The sequence below is a fragment of the Haemorhous mexicanus genome, chromosome 1 (genome assembly GCF_027477595.1).
Source record: "Haemorhous mexicanus isolate bHaeMex1 chromosome 1, bHaeMex1.pri, whole genome shotgun sequence".
Taxonomy (NCBI): Eukaryota; Metazoa; Chordata; class Aves; order Passeriformes; family Fringillidae; genus Haemorhous; species Haemorhous mexicanus.
The window spans coordinates 159,072,457-159,090,083 of record NC_082341.1 but is presented as its reverse complement, the minus strand read 5'-3'; the positions used below and the strand labels follow the sequence as shown (position 1 = coordinate 159,090,083).

At 57.7% G+C, this 17,627-nt stretch overlaps 1 protein-coding gene across 3 annotated transcripts in view; it reads right to left on the bottom strand.

Annotated features, from left to right (window-relative positions):
- Positions 1 to 17,540, bottom strand: part of PUF60 (poly(U) binding splicing factor 60) — a 29,630-nt gene extending 12,090 nt beyond the window's left edge. For 2 of the 3 annotated variants that reach the window (XR_009489599.1, XM_059869136.1), the window contains exons 1-6: positions 17,421 to 17,540; positions 9,345 to 9,440; positions 7,382 to 7,471; positions 6,395 to 6,445; positions 2,024 to 2,185; positions 887 to 979 (exon numbers count right to left, since the gene is read on the bottom strand). Coding sequence is in view for 1 of the 3 variants with exons in the window: in XM_059869136.1 (XP_059725119.1) it covers positions 887 to 979; positions 2,024 to 2,185; positions 6,395 to 6,445; positions 7,382 to 7,471; positions 9,345 to 9,440; positions 17,421 to 17,447 (519 nt within the window). In the remaining 2 variants the exon portion in view is untranslated. The remainder of the gene's footprint in view (positions 1 to 886; positions 980 to 2,023; positions 2,186 to 6,394; positions 6,446 to 7,381; positions 7,472 to 9,344; positions 9,441 to 17,420) is intronic. The other variant, XR_009489602.1, reaches the window with a different exon arrangement.
- Positions 17,541 to 17,627: the final 87 nt, after the last annotated feature.

Here is a 17,627-nt window from a genome sequence, read left to right as displayed (position 1 = left end):
GGGAGCTGGGAAGGGGCTCAGCCTGGAGGAAAGGAGGCTCTGCACAGCTCCTGACAGGAGGGGACAGCCTGGGGGGTCGGGCTGTGCTCCCAGGGAACAGGGACAGGAGCAGAGGGAACGGCCTCAGGCTGGGCCAGGGGAGGTTCAGGCTGGACATCAGGAGGAATCTCTTCAAGGAAAGGCATTCAGGCACTGAAGGGGAGGTGCTGGAGTCCCCATCCCTGGAGACATCAAAGGAATGGCTGGACGTGGCACTCACTGCTCTGGGCTGGGTGACAGACTGGACTCATGGGCTGGGAGGGATTTTCCCACGTGAGCAGCTCCATTGCTCTGTGGTATGGACAGCCCATGGAGCAGGGCAGCACCTGGCCCCTCCCTGCCTGTGCGAAGCAGAGCACACCTCAGAGGGAGCAGGTCCAGGAGCAGCCTGCACTGACGGGGTCCTGGGCTCTGCTCCTCCTCCCCGTACCCATTTACCTTCCCTGACCTGCCAAACTTCCAGGGACTGAGAAGCATTCTGCCAGCAAACCACAGCATCCCTCCCTCTCTCCTAAACCCCCTGGGCCACGCACTCTGCTCACACTCAGGGCATGTCAGAGACACCATGAAAGTTCTAAAGAACCACCTTTGCTTTGTCTTCAAAAGAATTCCATGTGTGGGTGGGAAAGCCCGAGTGCAGTCCCTGGGGCCAATCTCAGGTGGGACTTGCAGGTTTCTCCTCGGGGAGGAGGGACCCAGAACCAGGGTGTGCCCCATGTTGGACATCAAGGTCCATCAGGGAACAGTCTTTAGGTTCCTTCCCCCACCACAGGGCTGTGGGGAGCATTTCCAGGCGTGGAACCAGGAAAAGAGAAGCAGGAATTTTCAGAGCAGGCGTGTTACTCACCTTGATGTTCCTTCCCCCCAGCATGACAGAATTCATCTGCTCCAGGGCCAGCTGGGCGGCCTCAGGAACCTCGTATTCCACAAAGGCAAAGCCCTGGGATGGGAGGAGACACCTGTCAGTCACTCCAGCAGTGCCGAGCTTGCCCACGGACCTACAGGTGGGACTGACTCCCATCACACTGATTCCTGCTCCTGGCCCAAGGAGATTCCTTAGAGAAGCATTTTGTTATGGCAGAAAATGGCCTGCAGAGGTTCCCCCAAGGACATCTGATTCTGGAGCCTCTCAGACTCTGAGGCCCTGCAGCAGAACCCTGCCTAACTATGGGCTGCTGCCTTGTCAGCACTTCCAGAGCTTCAGGCTGGACAGCAGGAGGAATTTCTTCACTGAAAGGGTGGTCAGGCATAGGAAGGGGCTGTCCAAGGAGGTCTGGAGTCTCCATCCCTGGAGATGTCCAAGGAATGACTGAATGTGGCACTCAGTGCTCTGGGAGCTCTTTTCCAACCTCAACGATTCTGATTCCATGCACTTCACCCCACGCACCCCTGGCTCCCACCACAATCCTGCCCTAAGCAGATCAGGGAGCTGCAAACATTCACCCCCAGTGCTAAAAGGAGCCTTTCCTCTCCTGGCTGCATCTGGAATGCCTTGAAGAGAGGAGGATGTTCCTTGAGGGCTGGGAATCAAGGAATCATGGAAAGGTTTGGGTTGTAGGGACCTTAGAGCCCATGCAGTTCCACCCCTTCCACTAGACCAGGCTGCTCCAAACCCCATCCAGCCTGACCTTGGACACTTCCAGGGATGGGGCAGGCACAGCTTCTCTGGGCAACCTGTGCCAGGGCCTCCCCACTCTCACAGGGAAGAATTCCTTTCAGAATTCTGCAAAGCTGCTTATTTTGTGTTTAGGACACATGGCTGAAAGAAACGTCCTTGCAGAAGACCCCACAACGCCTCATCATGAGGCATCAGCACCACCAGCTCCCGCTGCCCCTGAGGAATTCCACCCCTTCCCAGGACAGATCACCTCCTCTTTGCCAGATCCAAGCAATCCCACAAGGGTTTGGCTGGGACAGGACCTTAAAGCTCCTCCAGTTCCACCCCACACTGCAGGCAGGGAACCTGCCAGCAGCCCCGTCCCACCTTGTGCTTCATGGTGACGGAGTCCCAGGACATGTCGATGCTCTTGATGGGCCCGAAGGGGGCGAAGGCCTGGCGGATGGTGTCCTCCCCCAGCTCGTAGTAGATGGAGCCCACGTAGACCCGGCACATGATGGCGAGCGCGCGCTGCCTCTGGGCCGCCATCTGTAGCGAGACAAGGACTGGCCGGTCAGGGCCGGGCTGGCCACGGCCAGCGGGGCCTCCTCCCCCTGCTGCTTCCCTCCCGGCGCCAGCCCTGCCGGCAGCTCTGGCACAGCCTGGACCACAAGGATTTCCCTGCTCGCTGCACAGGCCGCTGGAGCGGATCCGCCCGCCTCGGTCCCGGATAAAGTCCGGCTGGTCCCGGGGCACGCACGGCTCGGCCCCTCCGGCCGGGTCTCATCTCCAGCCTCGCCTGCAGGAGGAGGGAATCCCTTCGCTCTAGGGCAGCTTCCCCCTCCAGGCAGCAGAGGGCTCAGCTCTGGGCACTGGGAGAACCCCTCCCGCTCCCCCCAGCAGCAGCGATCCATCGCACTCCCGCCCCCGCCCGGCCTCCCCGGCAGCAAAGGGCCTGGCACTGGGAACCTCCCCCCTCCCTCTGGCACCAGAGCCTCCCCCCACCCCCGGCAGTCCGAGATCCAGTACTGGGCACCACTTCCACAGCTCAACAGCAAAGCCAAACGCTTCCGTGGCCCAGTGGGACTCCTGGGAAGCGCGTGGTGCCAGTACTCATCCCTGCCTGGCGGCACTGGCTGTGCTGGGGCAGCCCCACCACGCGGGCGCTGCACGGAGCGTTCCTGCTACGGTGCCCTACATCTGCCTGGGAACCTGCTCTCAAGACAAATCCAGCCATTCCTCACAGGAGGGATCCCAAAAGCAGAGCACAGTGTGTCCTTCATGTCTGTCACCCCCAGAGCAGCTCTAGAGCTGCTGAGGGACTGGCCCTGGAGATGCGGCCACACCTCGGGGCTCTGGAGGAGTCACTGCCTGCATGTGAGGGGACGGCTCTGGGGCAGGTGGGACACACCTGGGGCACCAAGAGGCTGGTGCAGGGCACGTGCAGCAGCAGCAGGTGATGCCTCTGGCCCTGCCCAGCAGCACAGCAGGGAGCTCTGAGCACCCCCAGGGCAGAGGGGCTGCAAGCAGGGCCTTCGGGAGACCATTTTTGGGGTGCCCCAATGAGCAGAGGAGCTCTGCCATGCCTGGGGACCCCTGGGGCAGAGGGAAAGCACTCAGGGCCTCCTCAAGGCTGATTTTTGGGGTGCCCCAATGAGCACAGGAGCTCTGCCTGGGGATGCTGCAGCCCAAAAGGAGGGAGAGCTCATCTGTGACAGGCACAGCAGCAGGGACACAGCCTGCACCCGAGGGACTCCTGCTCCCTACTGCTCCTGTGCAGGACTGCCACTGGCCACGGGAGGAAACAACCTGGGAGGGTCTGACTCCTGATTCCATACAGGCCACTGCAAACAGGGACAGCTCTCACCCCAGACTGTCCCTGAGGCGACATCAGACCCAACTGCTGCTCCTGAGGTGACATCAAACCCTGGACTCTGCCCCTGAGATGACAGTGAGCCCCAACTGCTGCTCCTAAGGTGGCATTAAACCCCAACTGCTGCTCCTGAGGTGACATCAAGCCCCAACTGCTGCTCCTGAGGTGACATCAAGCCCCAGACTCTGCCCCTGAGGTGACATCGAGCCCCAACTGCTTCTCCTGAGGTGACATCAAGCCTCAATGGTTGCTCCTGTGGTGACATTGAGCCCCAACTGTTGCTCCTGAGGTGACATTGAGCCCCAACTGTTGCTCCTGAGGTGACATTGAGCCCCAACTGCTGCTCCTGTGGTGACATTGAGCCCCAACTGCTGCTCCTGTGGTGACACTGAGCCCCAACTGTTGCTCCTGAGGTGACATTAAACCCAAATTGCTGCTCCTGAGGTGCCATCCAGCCCCAACTGCTGCTCCTGAGGTGCCATTAAACCCCAACTGTTGCTCCTGAGGTGACATCCAGCCCCAGCTGCTGCTCCTGAGGTGACATCCAGCCCCAGCTGCTGCTCCTGGGGTGACATCCAGCTTGCCCCCTGCCTGGCTAAGGACTTCCCAGCAGGGCTGGGCCACGGCTCTCTTTACTCTGCAGGCTGTGACCAGCAGGACTATGGCACGTACACATGCAGCACAGAGGCTGGCTGCTCTCCCAGGTGCTCCAGCACATTCCCAGCTTTGGTGCAGGAAAGCCCCTCAGTCTGCAGCTCATTTCTTGAGGGGTCAGAGCCACCACCAGTGTCACCCTGGGTGTCCCAGGGAGGTGCCTCTCCCGAGGAGCCTCTGCAGGAGGAAATGCCCACCTTGCCCTGCCACAGGACTCTAAAGGAGAGATGGGGGAGTGAGGACGACTCAGGATTTTCAGCAGCAGCAGAATTCCTTCCTGCAAAGGGTGGTCAGGCACTGAAGAGGCTGCCCAGGGAGGTGTGGAGTCCCCATCCCTGGAGGTGTCCAGGGAACACCTGGGCTGGTGACAGGGTGGGGATCAGGCACAGCTTGGACTCGATGACCTTGGAGGTCTTTTCCAGCCCTAATGACCCTGGGATTTTGGGCATGCAGAAGGCAGAGCTGAGATGGGCTGTGCTGACTCTGGGTGCCTGTGGGTCACCAACAGGAGCATCTGGGTGGGGGATGTGCCCTGGGCCCCTGAGCTCAGCACAGGCTGGGGTCAGGGCCTCCTGCCTGGACATGTCACTGCTCTCAGCAGCCCCCAGGCTGATCTCACTGCTCCCTGTGCCTCTTTCTCCTCCTGTACCATGGAAAAGCACCTGAAGCCTCAGCCAGGCAGCAGCCCCACCTGTAGCTGTGCAGTGCTGCTCTAAAGGGACTGGGAGGTTATTTTAAGGACAGGCCAAAACCCCACCTTGGGGTGCTCTTGTAACCAAAGCAGGTGATGCTTCACCTCACCATGAGCATCAGTCATGACACAGGGGGTGGTGAAGGGATGTGGGAATCTCACACTGTGACACTGAGGACTGAGCCCATGGGAAGCTGTAACTCAGGCCACGAGACCCAGAGCTCAGGGAGCTCAGGCTGTGCTGCCTCCACAAAGGAGCTGGGGAACCTTGGCAACAGGAAAAGCGCTGGACAGGGGACTGTTTGCACTTTGTGCATTCTGAGTAGGCTCTGGGATGAAGCACCTGCCAAGAATGGGATAGCCTGACTGCTCTGAACAGCACCAGGCTCCTGCTCCTGGGCTGTGTCCACCTGTGACTGCCCAGGGAGGAATGGCTGAAGAAAAGGGGTCACAGCCCCGTGCCCTGGGGGTCACAAGCCATTGAAACTTCCCTGTGCCACCAACTCAGCTGTGCCCAGCTGGGGAGAATGAGCCAGAAACAATCTAGGCCAAATTGCTGGAGTTCCACTGTCAGGCAGCAGCTCCAGGGATGGGGGTGTTCCTGGGTATGAGGGCTCTGACACCATCTCTGCCAAATCCACACCAAGACGGCTGCTCTGCTCCACCCCAAACTTAGTCCTGCCCCAGAACAGCCATTCTGGCTCCCCACTGAAACAGCACCCACTGCCAAAGGAGGGAGACTGGGGATTTCACCTCAGTGCCCTTTTTCTTGAGGCTCAGACCTCTGCCTGTGCTTTACACCAGGCACAAATCTCATATTCCAGCAAGCCGGAGAGGTTTTTATGAATCTGCAAATGAATTTCCAAATGAACCTTTGGGTGCAGAGAGGAGTCACAGGACACTCTGTCCAGCACGTCTTGGAAAAAGGAGGGGATGGCTCGTGCCAAGTCATTCACCTCTTTGTGGCCTCTGGTTAGAAGGGGCACAAAGGCTCACACGAGTTCTCTGATCAGCCCTGCAGTTCTGTCCCTTCCATCCTGCTTTTGCTGCACTCGCAACGTGCCATACTGCCCTGGTCTGGAGCGTGCACAGTAAAGAGAGTCTGAGCCTGGGCTGCACCATGCTCTGCCAACCTCCGGCACCCCGGCCCTCCCCAGCACCGGCCGGCTCTGGCTGCTGGGAGGTCGTTCCACAAGAAGTCGCCCCTTGGTGAGTTACCTTGGCCGTTAGTTTTAGGTCGGGACCTCAGAACTGTAGCATCCCTAGAAATGCAGCTCCCACAATTTCACGGGTGTGTTCAGAACTGGTGGAAATCTAAAGCTGTCTGTGCCCCCGAGTGGCAGTGTCCCCGCAGACTGCACAGCCTGGGGTCTTCTCGGGGCAGTGACACCTTGCTCTGCTCCTGGGCGTGTCCAGTACAGGTGGGGATGTGGGAGGGCTGCGCTGGGCGCGGACAAGAGCATTGGCACCACTACGAACGTCCCCACGCTAGGCCCTGACTAAGACAAGTGCCCCAGAAGAAGTGAATATGTCTATTGACCGATTGTAAAGGTGAGAGAGGATCTCCAAAGCCCATTGTCACTGCTGCCATCTGAAAGACAGTAAAGACAGAGTTCAGTCTGTTGGAGCTGAGCATACTACGGCTGTTTGTACAAACTCAAGCAGAGCGGCGGCGCAGGGGCACCTGCGGAGAGGCCTCTCCTTCCTCGGCCCTCACTGCCTGGTCCCCAGGAGTGTCCGGCGCCAGCACCCTGCCGAGTCCGGTCCCACCAGGCCAGGGTGGGGTTGTGCTGCTGCCGCTGCCTCGGGAAGCAGGGTGGGATCCCAGGGGGGACTCAAGGCAATAGTGACCTCTGCAACCACTGTCGTTGGTTCACCCCCAGCATTTAAAAGGAGCCCCTCAACTAGAGCAGACCCTCAGAACCAGGCACAGCCCCAAACGGCCTCAGCTGCCGGGCAGGGAGAGCACATCCGCAGGGATTCCTCAGGCAAAGCCCTCGTTTTGGGCTTCCTGACTTTGAGGAAAGGCGCTGAGACGTGTTCCAGAAACACCTGAAGGAGGGGAGCTCAAACCCCAGTTAAGGGCTCTCCCAGTATGGGCATTCCAGTGCAAGCAGGAACAGCCAACAGAACTTCTCCAAAACTGAGAGCACCCGGGTGCAGGGGAGGGAAATGGGGCAGCACTGGGACACGGGGACACAGGGACCCTCCCTCAGGCAGAGGAGATGGTGACAGGACACCGTTCCCAGGATCCCTTCTGCCTTCACCACCTCAAACATGGCTCAGAAGCAAAGCCCACGGCAAACTCTTTGGCTTCTTCTATCTCAAGAAGGGACGTCCAACAGGACAGGAACTTTTAACCATTTCCTCTTGGAACAAGAGAGATCTGCGGGCAATTTGTGAGGTTAGTCAGGGTGCCTGGGTGAGCTGCAGGCTCAGGGCTGTGCTCTGGTTCCGAGGGCCCTGAGAACTCCACCGTGTCGGGGGGAGCACGAGGCAGAGGGAGCGGCTCGCAGGGGGCTCTCACCTGGAGGTTGGTGAGCTGCTGCTGCTGGTGGGCGATGGTTTGCTTCACCAGCACGCTCTTGATGCTCTGCTCCATCGCGTATTTCTTGGCCTGGAAGGAAAACAGGGGCTGTAGGGGCAGCACAGCACAGCGGGGCAGGGAAGGAGGCCTCCACAGCTCCCAGAACCTTCCGGTCTCCATGCCTAAGCACCAGGGCACTGCCCCCAGCTCCCCAAGGCCCTGGGACACAGAGGGTGTGGTGAGGGGCAGCCCAGGGAAGCAGCATGCACCGGGAGCTCAGCCTTCCCCTCTTCCAGCCCCGCAGCCCACCGCAGCCCCTTACCTGCAGGGCCGGGGCGGGCACGGCCTCCTCCAGTCCTGTCCTGTCCTGTCCTCTCAGAGAGCCTCTGCACAGACAGCTGCTACAGGAGGGAAGGGGCTCCACCTCCCTCCTCCTCCCCATGGCCACCCCTGGGCTGGGCTCTGCCCCCTCAGCACACCCAGCCTGCTCTGGATCTGCTCCCTAAACACGCCAGCTCTTCCCTGGCTCTGCTCCCTAAATGCCCCAGCTCACCTCTGGCTCTGCTCCCAAAACACACCAGCTCTTCTCTCTGCTCCCTAAATGCCCCTGCTCCCCTCTGGCTCTGCTCCCTAAACACACCAGCTCTTCTCTCTGCTCCCTAAATGCCCCAGCTCCCCTCTGGCTCTGCTCCCTAAACACACCAGCTCTTCTCTCTGCTCCCTAAGTGCCCCAGCTCACCTCTGGCTCTGCTCCCAAAACACACCAGCTCTTCTCTCTGCTCCCTAAGTGCCCCAGCTCACCTCTGGCTCTGCTCCCAAAACACACCAGCTCTTCTCTCTGCTCCCTAAGTGCCCCAGCTCACCTCTGGCTCTGCTCCCTAAACACACCAGCTCTTCTCTCTGCTCCCTAAATGCCCCAGCTCCCCTCTGGATCTGCCCCCAAAACACACCAGCTCTTCTCCCTGCTCCCTAAGTGCCCCAGCTCACCTCTGGCTCTGCTCCCTAAACACACCAGCTCTTCTCTCTGCTCCCTAAATGCCCCAGCTCCCCTCTGGCTCTGCTCCCAAAACACACCAGCTCTTCTCTCTGCTCCCTAAATGCCCCAGCTCCCCTCTGGCTCTGCCCCCAAAACACACCAGCTCTTCTCCCTGCTCCCTAAGTGCCCCAGCTCACCTCTGGCTCTGCCTGCCCACACAAGGCTCCCTTGGGGGTTCTCTCAGTCCCCCCCAAATCTGGCAGAGCCAGAGATTCTGGGGTGCCAGCACAGAGCTCAGTGCCAAGGCAGACCTCATCCCCACACTGTCCCCCAGCCACCCCTTGGCACCCAGTCTCCCTGGCTGTGTTTGGGAGCTGCCAGGGAACGGGAGGATCTAGCCCAGGGATTTGAGGGCTGTGCTTTGAAATGGACAAGGGGGCTTGCATCCCTCAGCTCCAGAGAAGCCAGAGGGAATGAGGCCTGGAGGCAGCCACCACACACAGAGGGACAGCTGGGACAGCCCAGGCACAGCCACCCAGAGCCTCCCGAGGACACAGCTCCGTGTCCCTGCCACCCCGAGGACAGGGATATTCTGGGATGTGTCCCATTCTGGGTGTGGACAGTGACAGGCCAGCTGGAGCAGATCCCACTTTCAGTCCTCCTGGCTCAAAGTCCTTGGTGACTTTGTGGCACCCACACCCTAGCTCAGAATTCCCATCTGATTCAGGATGCCATTTTTCTGAACGGATTGACTTTTTAAATTAAACCCACTCTCACCCACCCCAACAGCAATTCCCACCATGCTCCCAGAAGTGTCTATAAACCAAATCAAGCAATTTCTGGGCCCAAATGTGACTGTGGGACCCTCCAGCACGGCCACGATCCCAGAGATCCAGTGGTGAGTTCCCTTTGGCCCCACCAGTGCCAGAGGCTCGTTAAAACACACCACCACCCCCCAAAGAGCAAATTGCCACCAGTTTTACTCACTTTCTGGAGAGCTTCCTGCTGCTCTGGGGTGAGAGGGGGCAGCCCCAGCTTGGCTGCCGTGCTTTGCCCATTCTCCATCTTAATGGACTCCGTGCCCTAAGGAAACAGAAGATGCTCAGGGAAAACTGTTCTCACGGCAGTGATCTGTCTTTCTCCCCAGAAAATCAAAGCACTTCATGTCAGAACATGACAGCTGGCTAAAAACCCTTCCCAAACTCAGCTGTATGTCAGGAAAACCAGTTCATATTCCCACCAGTCCCTGTGGGAAGAGCCATCCCAGCAACTGTACAAGCCAAGAGATTGCTGGACACTTACAGAGTTCTCCAGCCAGGTTTTCTGTGAACAGACAATCAGATAATCCCCAGTTCTTGCTCACATCATCCCCATCCCCTCAACAGACCCACTGTCTAATGTCCTCATCAATGCTCTCCTCCCTTCTCCCTCCCAGCTCTGCTGACCCAGCTTTCCCATGTTCTCATTTAAAACCTTCTCTGAAACCTTCCCAAATCACAGAATCATGGAATGCTTTGGAGGGACCCTAAAGCTCACACAGTCCCACCCCCTGCCATGGCAGGGACACCTTCCACTGACCCAGGCTGCTCCAAGCCCTGTCCAGCCTGGCCTGGAACACTACCAGGGATCCCGGGGCAGCCACAGCTTCTCTGGGCAACCACTGGCAGGGCCTGCCCACCCTCACAGGGAAGGATTTGTCCCAAATACCCCAAGTGACCCTGCCCTCTGGCAGTGGGAAGCCATTCCTCTCTGCCCTGTCACTCCAAGCCCTTGTCTGAAGTCCCACTCCAGCTCTCTGGAACTATGATTGCAGCCCAGCAATCCCACTGCTGGGACCATGACTGACTCCAGCATGGTGATCCCACTGCTGGGACCATGGATCCCACTGCTGGGACCATGGATCCCACTGCTGGGACCATGGATCCCACTGCTGGGACCATGGATCCCACTGCTGGGACCATGGATCCCACTGCTGGGACCATGACTGACCCCAGCATGGTGATCCCACTGCTGGGACCATGGATCCCACTGCTGGGACCATGGATCCCACTGCTGGGACCATGACTGACCTCCAGCATGGTGATCCCACTGCTGGGACCATGGATCCCACTGCTGGGACCATGACTGACCCCAGCATGGTGATCCCACTGCTGGGACCACAAATGACTCCAGCACAGCAATCCCACTGCTGGGACCATGGATCCCACTGCTGGGACTGGGACTCCAGCATGGTGATCCCACTGCTCAGACCATGGATCCCACTGCTGGGACCATGACTGACTCCAGCATGGTGATCCCACTGCTGGGACCATGACTGACCCCAGCATGGTGATCCCACTGCTCAGACCATGGATCCCACTGCTGGGACCATGACTGACCCCAGCATGGTGATCCCACTGCTGGGACCATGACTGACTCCAGCATGGTGATCCCACTGCTCAGACCATGGATCCCACTGCTCAGACCATGGATCCCACTATTGGAACCACAACTGACTCCAGCAATCCAGCAGCCCGGTGCTGGCACTGCTGGGACCCCAATTCCAGCCTGATCCAGTGCTGGGACCCCCAGCTCAGCCCCAGCAGCAGGACCTGGCCCTGCCTTTGGTGCTCACATGGGTTCTGGTGGCACCATCCACCAAAACAGAGCTGGTTCCTCCTCTCAACTCCACATTTCCCACCAAACACCCAAAAACCAGCGGGGACCACCCTCAGCCTGTGGTCCTGGACATGTTCCTGTGGGAAGTCTTTGCCTGAGCAAAAGCAGCATGGAAAAGCCTCTGTTCAAAGCAGGAGCCACGACCAAAAGCAAAGCTTCTCCTGGACTGTCCTGAATCATGGAATGGTTTGGGTGGGAGGGACTTCAAAGCTCATCCCATTCCACCCTCTGCCATGGCAGGGACACCTTCCACTAGCCCAGGTTGCTCCAGCCTGGCTTTGGACACTTCCAGGGATGGGGGAACCACAGCTTCCCTTCCCAGCCCAGCCATACCAGGATTTACCCTCAATATTCTGACTCTTATTTTACAGCAAGAATGAGGCTCCTGGTTTGGTGCAGCCTCCGGTTCCCTGTGGGGGTTTGAACATGGAGCAGACAGAAAACAAACCCTCCCAAGACAAAATCCTGCTCTCCAGGTGTCTGGACAGTGCCCAGAGCTGCAGGTGTTCCCCATGGCTGGACTGGGACACAAGGAGCTCAAGGATGATGGGAACACCAGGGCACCAACAGGAACACAGGAACAGAGGTGGCTGGAGCTGCAAACTCCAGTGCACAAAGCCACAGCCAAGCTGAAAACCAGACCAGCAAAGTGATGTGGAATCAGGGAATTGCTGAGATTGGAAAAGCCCTCACAGCCCACCGAGTCCAACTGTCCCCAGCACTGCCCAGGCCAGCAGTGACCATGTCCCCAGATGCCATCTCCACCTGGCCACAAACACAACCCAGAAATGCTGATCTGGTTATAAAAGAAGGCTCCCTCATCTCCAAGATTAATTTTGATTGTGGAACATCCAATAAATTAATTTAAAAAATCCTTTTTGTCCTTTCCCAGCTGGCTGAAGCCCTGTTTGTCCCCAGCTGTCCCTGTGCCCTCCCATGTCTCTGCCACTGGACACCCAGAGCTCTCCCCAGCCAATTCCCAAGTCCACAAAGCCTTCTCCCACTGCTGCTCCCATCTCCTCCAGCTTTAAAAACTCAATTATTCCAGTTTAGGAGCTCAGAGGTGTGGAAGGAGAAGAACAGAGTGAAGGGCTGCCAAGTGTAACTATCCAAAATAAAACAGTCAGGAGTCCAATCTGTTGTGATTGTCCCAAACCCAGCCCATTGCACAGCTGAGTTTAATATAATTTACATATCTGGGCTCATTAAGAGGCACAGCTTCCAAAAACTGCTTTGGAACACCCCAGCTCCAGCACAGAGAGCAAAGCTGAGACTGGAAGGACCCAGGAGCACCCAGGCACTGCTGGCCCCAGCTCCCTGCCCCCACACATCCCTCTGGGAAGAGCCCACAGATCCAGGGGTGATCTCTGCTGACCACGGGCATGGCTCCAGCAGGAATTCCTGACCATAGATCCCTCCCCATGGAGCGTTCCCCAGGGAACATCACCACCCTGTCACTCTGGGCTCCCTGGAGAGCAGCACACTGGGCAAACCCACCCTCACCCTTGGAGTATGGAGTGCTGCTCCCCTCTCTCCAGGCACCTCGGGATAACCCTGCTCCATAACCCTGCTCCCAGGGATAACCCTGCTCCCAGGAACGGGCTCAGCTCTGTTCCCTGGGGCCAGGCAACAGCACGTGGGGCTTTGTGTCCAGGCAAAACTAATCTCCATCACCCATTTACTCCTAGGAACAACCACTACAATCTCAGGTAATCATTGAATTATAGCCTGAACCAGCCTCGAAATTAACACACCTGCCATCCTACTACCACTCTCCAAATCCCACCCCCCACGAGCCACTGAAGCTGCCACTAAACATTTCCTGGTCCAAGCAGCTGCTTCAGTCAGCCCTAGTCCTGCTCCCCAGCATAACCAAGGCATGGTACACCAGACAATGAGGAATCACCCAACATTGTGCCTAATCTTAACCTCAGCAACTGCTACGAAGCTAGGACTAGTACCATTCCACTTCTGGCTTCCAGAAGTGCTCCAAGGCTCCCCTCTCACCACCAGCCTCCTCTCACCCACTGTCACAAAACTCCTGCCAATTACACTACTGTTGACAACTTCATTAAACACTCCTGACTATCATGGCTACCCTCTCAGCAGCCCTAGGAGGATGAATAGGGCTTAACCAGACAAATTCATAAAATCCTGGCTTCCTCTTCCATCTCCCACCTAGGCTGAATAGCAATTATTATCACTTACAATCCTAAACTCAACCTCCTCAACTTCTACCTGTATGCCCAAATAACCACAACTGCCTTCCTTACCCTAAACTCAATCAAGAACTATCCACCCTAATAACCTCATGAACTGAAGTCCCCTCACTAAATGCAATAGTATTTCAACCCTACTCTCACGTGCAGGACTCCCTCCCCAAATGACTTATCATCCAAGAACTAACCAAACAAGACACAGCCCCAGCAGCTACAACCATCTCCCCTCTCTCTCCACTAGGACTGCTCCTCTCTCTCCACCTGCACACTGTGCAACAATTACAATTCCCCCACACCACAAACCACATCCCCTGAAACCTTATTCCCACATTCCGTAACAGCCAGGAGGAACCCGGGAAAGAGGCAGAAAAACCTGAGAAAAGCTGGTAGAGGAAGCAGGAGAACAGGAGCTTCTTTGGAAAGAAATAAATGGGAACTGGATTCCTGCTGCTATTCTGGCATCTGAGCACGGCTGGGCCCTTTCAGGGGGTTTGAACTCCAAGAGTTCAGAACACTCCTGGAAATTTGTCACAGGGCTGAGAACTTCTCTGGAGTATGAACACACAGCAAGGACAGAACCCCGTTTATTTGGGAACAAAATGCAGCCAATCACAGGAGATCCAAGGAGACGGAAGTGCAGAAAGGAGGATGAAGCACAGGGCCAGGGCGCTGGCTCCATCCCTGCTCCCCCTCCTTGGCAGGGTGAACAGGAATTCAGGGAGTCCCTTCACAGTGCCCCCAGCAGGGGGGAACACAGCCTGGGCAGCACAGAATGCCAGGATCACAGAGCCCAGCCTGTGGGAGATCCCCACCTCTCACCACATCAGGGTACTCAGTGCCATGCCCAGTCCTTCCCTGGACACCTCAAACCTCGAGCAGCAGCCCCTTCCAATGGCCTCCCCACCCCTTCCAGAAAGGAACTCCTCAACCACAGGGGAGTGTCCAGGGAAGGCCCCTCCTGCTGGCTACAACCACACCCCAGTTCAGTCCCTGTTTCCCATCTAAGCCCTTGGGGGTCCCACAGAGCTCCTCGGGGAACTCTGGAGGCCCTGGTGGGCATGGTAACCTTTGGCACTCCTCAATGGCTTTAGCATCTCCTTTCCCACACACCCTGGAATGCTCCTTCCCAGCGGGGAGCAGCAGTGCAGGCAGCCACTGCTGCCACGTGCAGAATCCAGAGCGTGGGGCACCTCCAAAGCTTCTCCAGGACTTCCCAGATGTGTTCCTAGAGGAGCCCAAACCTCCCGAAATGGGCCCTTCTGCAGCACTCTGTGAGCAAAGGGCTCCCACAGCTGCAGCCACAGTGACCATGGCTCTGTTCCATCCAGAACTGTGGAATGGTTTGGGTGGGAAGGGGCTGACAGCTCCTCCATGGCAGGGACAAGGATGGAGCCTTCCCTCCATCCAACCCAGCCTTGAGAGCTCCCAGGGGTGGGACTGGATGGGATTTCAGGCTGCTCCCATTCCAAAGCAGGCTGTGGTCCCGTGATTCCATGACTGACCCTTTCAGGCTCCCACATGGCTTTTGCCAAACTGCACGGCTCAGCCAAGGGAAGTGTGGCTGACACAGCTGCTGTCACTGAGCCCCACTGGAGACCCCACCTTCTGCAGGGCAGGACCACCACCCACCCACCCAGCTGGGAGTCAGGAATGCAGAAGGAAGCCAGGCACTGCCAGAGGAGTCGGTGGTGACAAGGAGCGCTCCAAAATGCCCCCACAGAGGCTTTACTGTCCAAAGGTCCCTTGTGAGCTGCCTGGAACATCGTGGCCATGCCCAGGGGTGCAGAGAGCCCAAAGATTGCCAGGAAGCAGGAGAGAGCACAGGGAAACAGCCAGGGGACGTGGGAAGGTCCCAGCCCAAGAAATGAGGGGAACACTGAACTGGGTGGGGCAAAACCACAGCCCTGACACGGTGCCACACAACTCCCAGACTGCCCAGATTGCTTCAGCAAGGAATCAGCTGGACCAGCCTCAGCAGGAGATCCCAGGGCCAGCACTGACACCAAGGGGACATCCAGGAATCCCTGAGAATCCCACACAGCACACCAAGGGGCCATCCAGGAATCCCTGAGAATCCCACACAGCACACCAAGGAATCATCCAGGAATCCCTGAGAATCCCACACAGCACACCAATGGGCCATCCAGGAATCCCTGAGAATCCCACACAGCACACCAAGGAATCATCCAGGAACCCCTGAGAATCCCACACAGCACACCAGGGAGCCATCCAGGAATCCCTGAGAATCCCACACAGCACACCAAGGAATCATCCAGGAACCCCTGAGAATCCCACACAGCACACCAGGGAGCCATCCAGGAATCCCTGAGAATCCCACACAGCACACCAGGGAGCCATCCAGGAATCCCTGAGAATCCCACACAGCACACCAAGGTGCAGGATCCTGGAATCCCTGAGAATCCCACACAGCACACCAAGGAATCATCCAGGAACCCCTGAGAATCCCACACAGCACACCAGGGAGCCATCCAGGAATCCCTGAGAATCCCACACAGAACACCAAGGTGCAGGATCCAGGAATCCCTGAGAATCCCACACAGCACACCAGGGAGCCATCCAGGAATCCCTGAGAATCCCACACAGCACACCAAGGAGCCATCCCTGAGAATCCCACACAGCACACCAAGGAGCCATCCAGGAATCCCTGAGAATCCCACACAGCACACCAATGGGCCATCCAGGAATCCCTGAGAATCCCACACAGCACACCAAGGAATCATCCAGGAATCCCTGAGAATCCCACACAGCACACCAAGGGGCCATCCAGGAATCCCTGAGAATCCCACACAGCACACCAAGGTGCAGGATCCTGGAATCCCACACAGCACACCAATGGGCCATCCAGGAATCCCTGAGAATCCCACACAGCACACCAAGGAATCATCCAGGTATCCCTGAGAATCCCACACAGCACACCAAGGAGCCATCCAGGAATCCCTGAGAATCCCACACAGCACACCAAGGAGCCATCCAGGAATCCCTGAGAATCCCACACAGCACACCAAGGAGCCATCCCTGAGAATCCCACACATCCCCTGGCCCTGCTCTGTCCCACAGCACACCAAGGGACTCGGACTATCCATAACTCTTTGTTTTTATTGTCTCGTATTGTCCTAATCTCAACCGTCCAAATTTTTATTACTCTAATTATATTAGTGTTTTTATAACCATTTCTTTGCTATTAAACTTTTAAAAATCTAAAAACAAGTGACTGGCGTTTTTCCCAAAACCCAACAGCCCCCGGCACCAAGATCCCTGCTCTGTCTCACCCGCAGCCACCCAGCAAAGAGCCAAAAATGTCCCAGAGCCCGCAAAGAACTCCCGTAAAACCAGGGAGTTCAGGTTTTATCCAGGCGGATTTGGGAACGGGAGCCCAAACCCAGCATTTAACCAAGCAGATTTGGGAAACCTAGCCCAGCACCGAGCTTTTAAACTGGCGAATTTGGGAATGGGGGCCCAAAACCAGCATCTAAAGCAATGGATTTGGGAAACCCAGCTCAACACTGAGCATTTAAACAGGCGAATTTGGGAAACCTAGGCCAACACCGAGTACTTAAACAGGGAATTTGGGAAACCTAGGCCAACACCAAGCATTTAAACAGGCGAATTTGGGAAACCTAGCTCAACACCGAGCACTTAAACAGGGGAATTTGAGAATGAGAGCCTAAAGAGCAGCGTTTAAAGCGATGCATTTGCGAAAAGGAGCCCAAAGAGAGGCGCTTAAAGCGATGGATGTGGGAGCCCAAAGAGCAGCGTGCATTCCCAAAGCAATGCATTTGGGAAACCTAGCCCAACACCGAGCATTTAAACCCCAACGGGAAGCCTTTAAAGCGATGCATTTGGGAGCGATGCATTTGGGAGCAGCAGCCCAGAACAGCGGCCTGCCTGCACGTCGGGCCCGCTCCCCGCAGGGCCTGGACAGGCACGGCGGGGCGGGAGCCCAGGACGGCGCGGGGGAGCCCTGACACCTTCTCCACACGGAGAAGGCCGCCACGGGAGCCCACAAGAGACCCGGCGGGAAGCGGCGCCGTCCCCTCAGAGCCGCCAGCCCACCCCGAAGGCCCGGAGAAGGCTCGGCCCGGGGGGATCGGCTCGGTGGCCGCGCTGTATCCCGCCCCGAGGAGCCGGCCCGGCCCAGCCCGGCCCGGTCCCGCCGCCCCCTCACCAGCGCCATCGTCGTTGTCGCCGCCATCTTGTCCTTCCCGTCTGCAGCACGCGACTCTCGCGAGAGCTCCGCGGGGAGGGCGCGCGCGGGAAACGGGGGAGGCCCTCGCGAGGAGAAGTCTCGCGAGAGCTCGGAAGGGTGTCATGTGATCGCAGGGGTTTCTAAGATGGCGCCGCCCAGTCGCCGCCTCAGAGGGGAGATGAGACA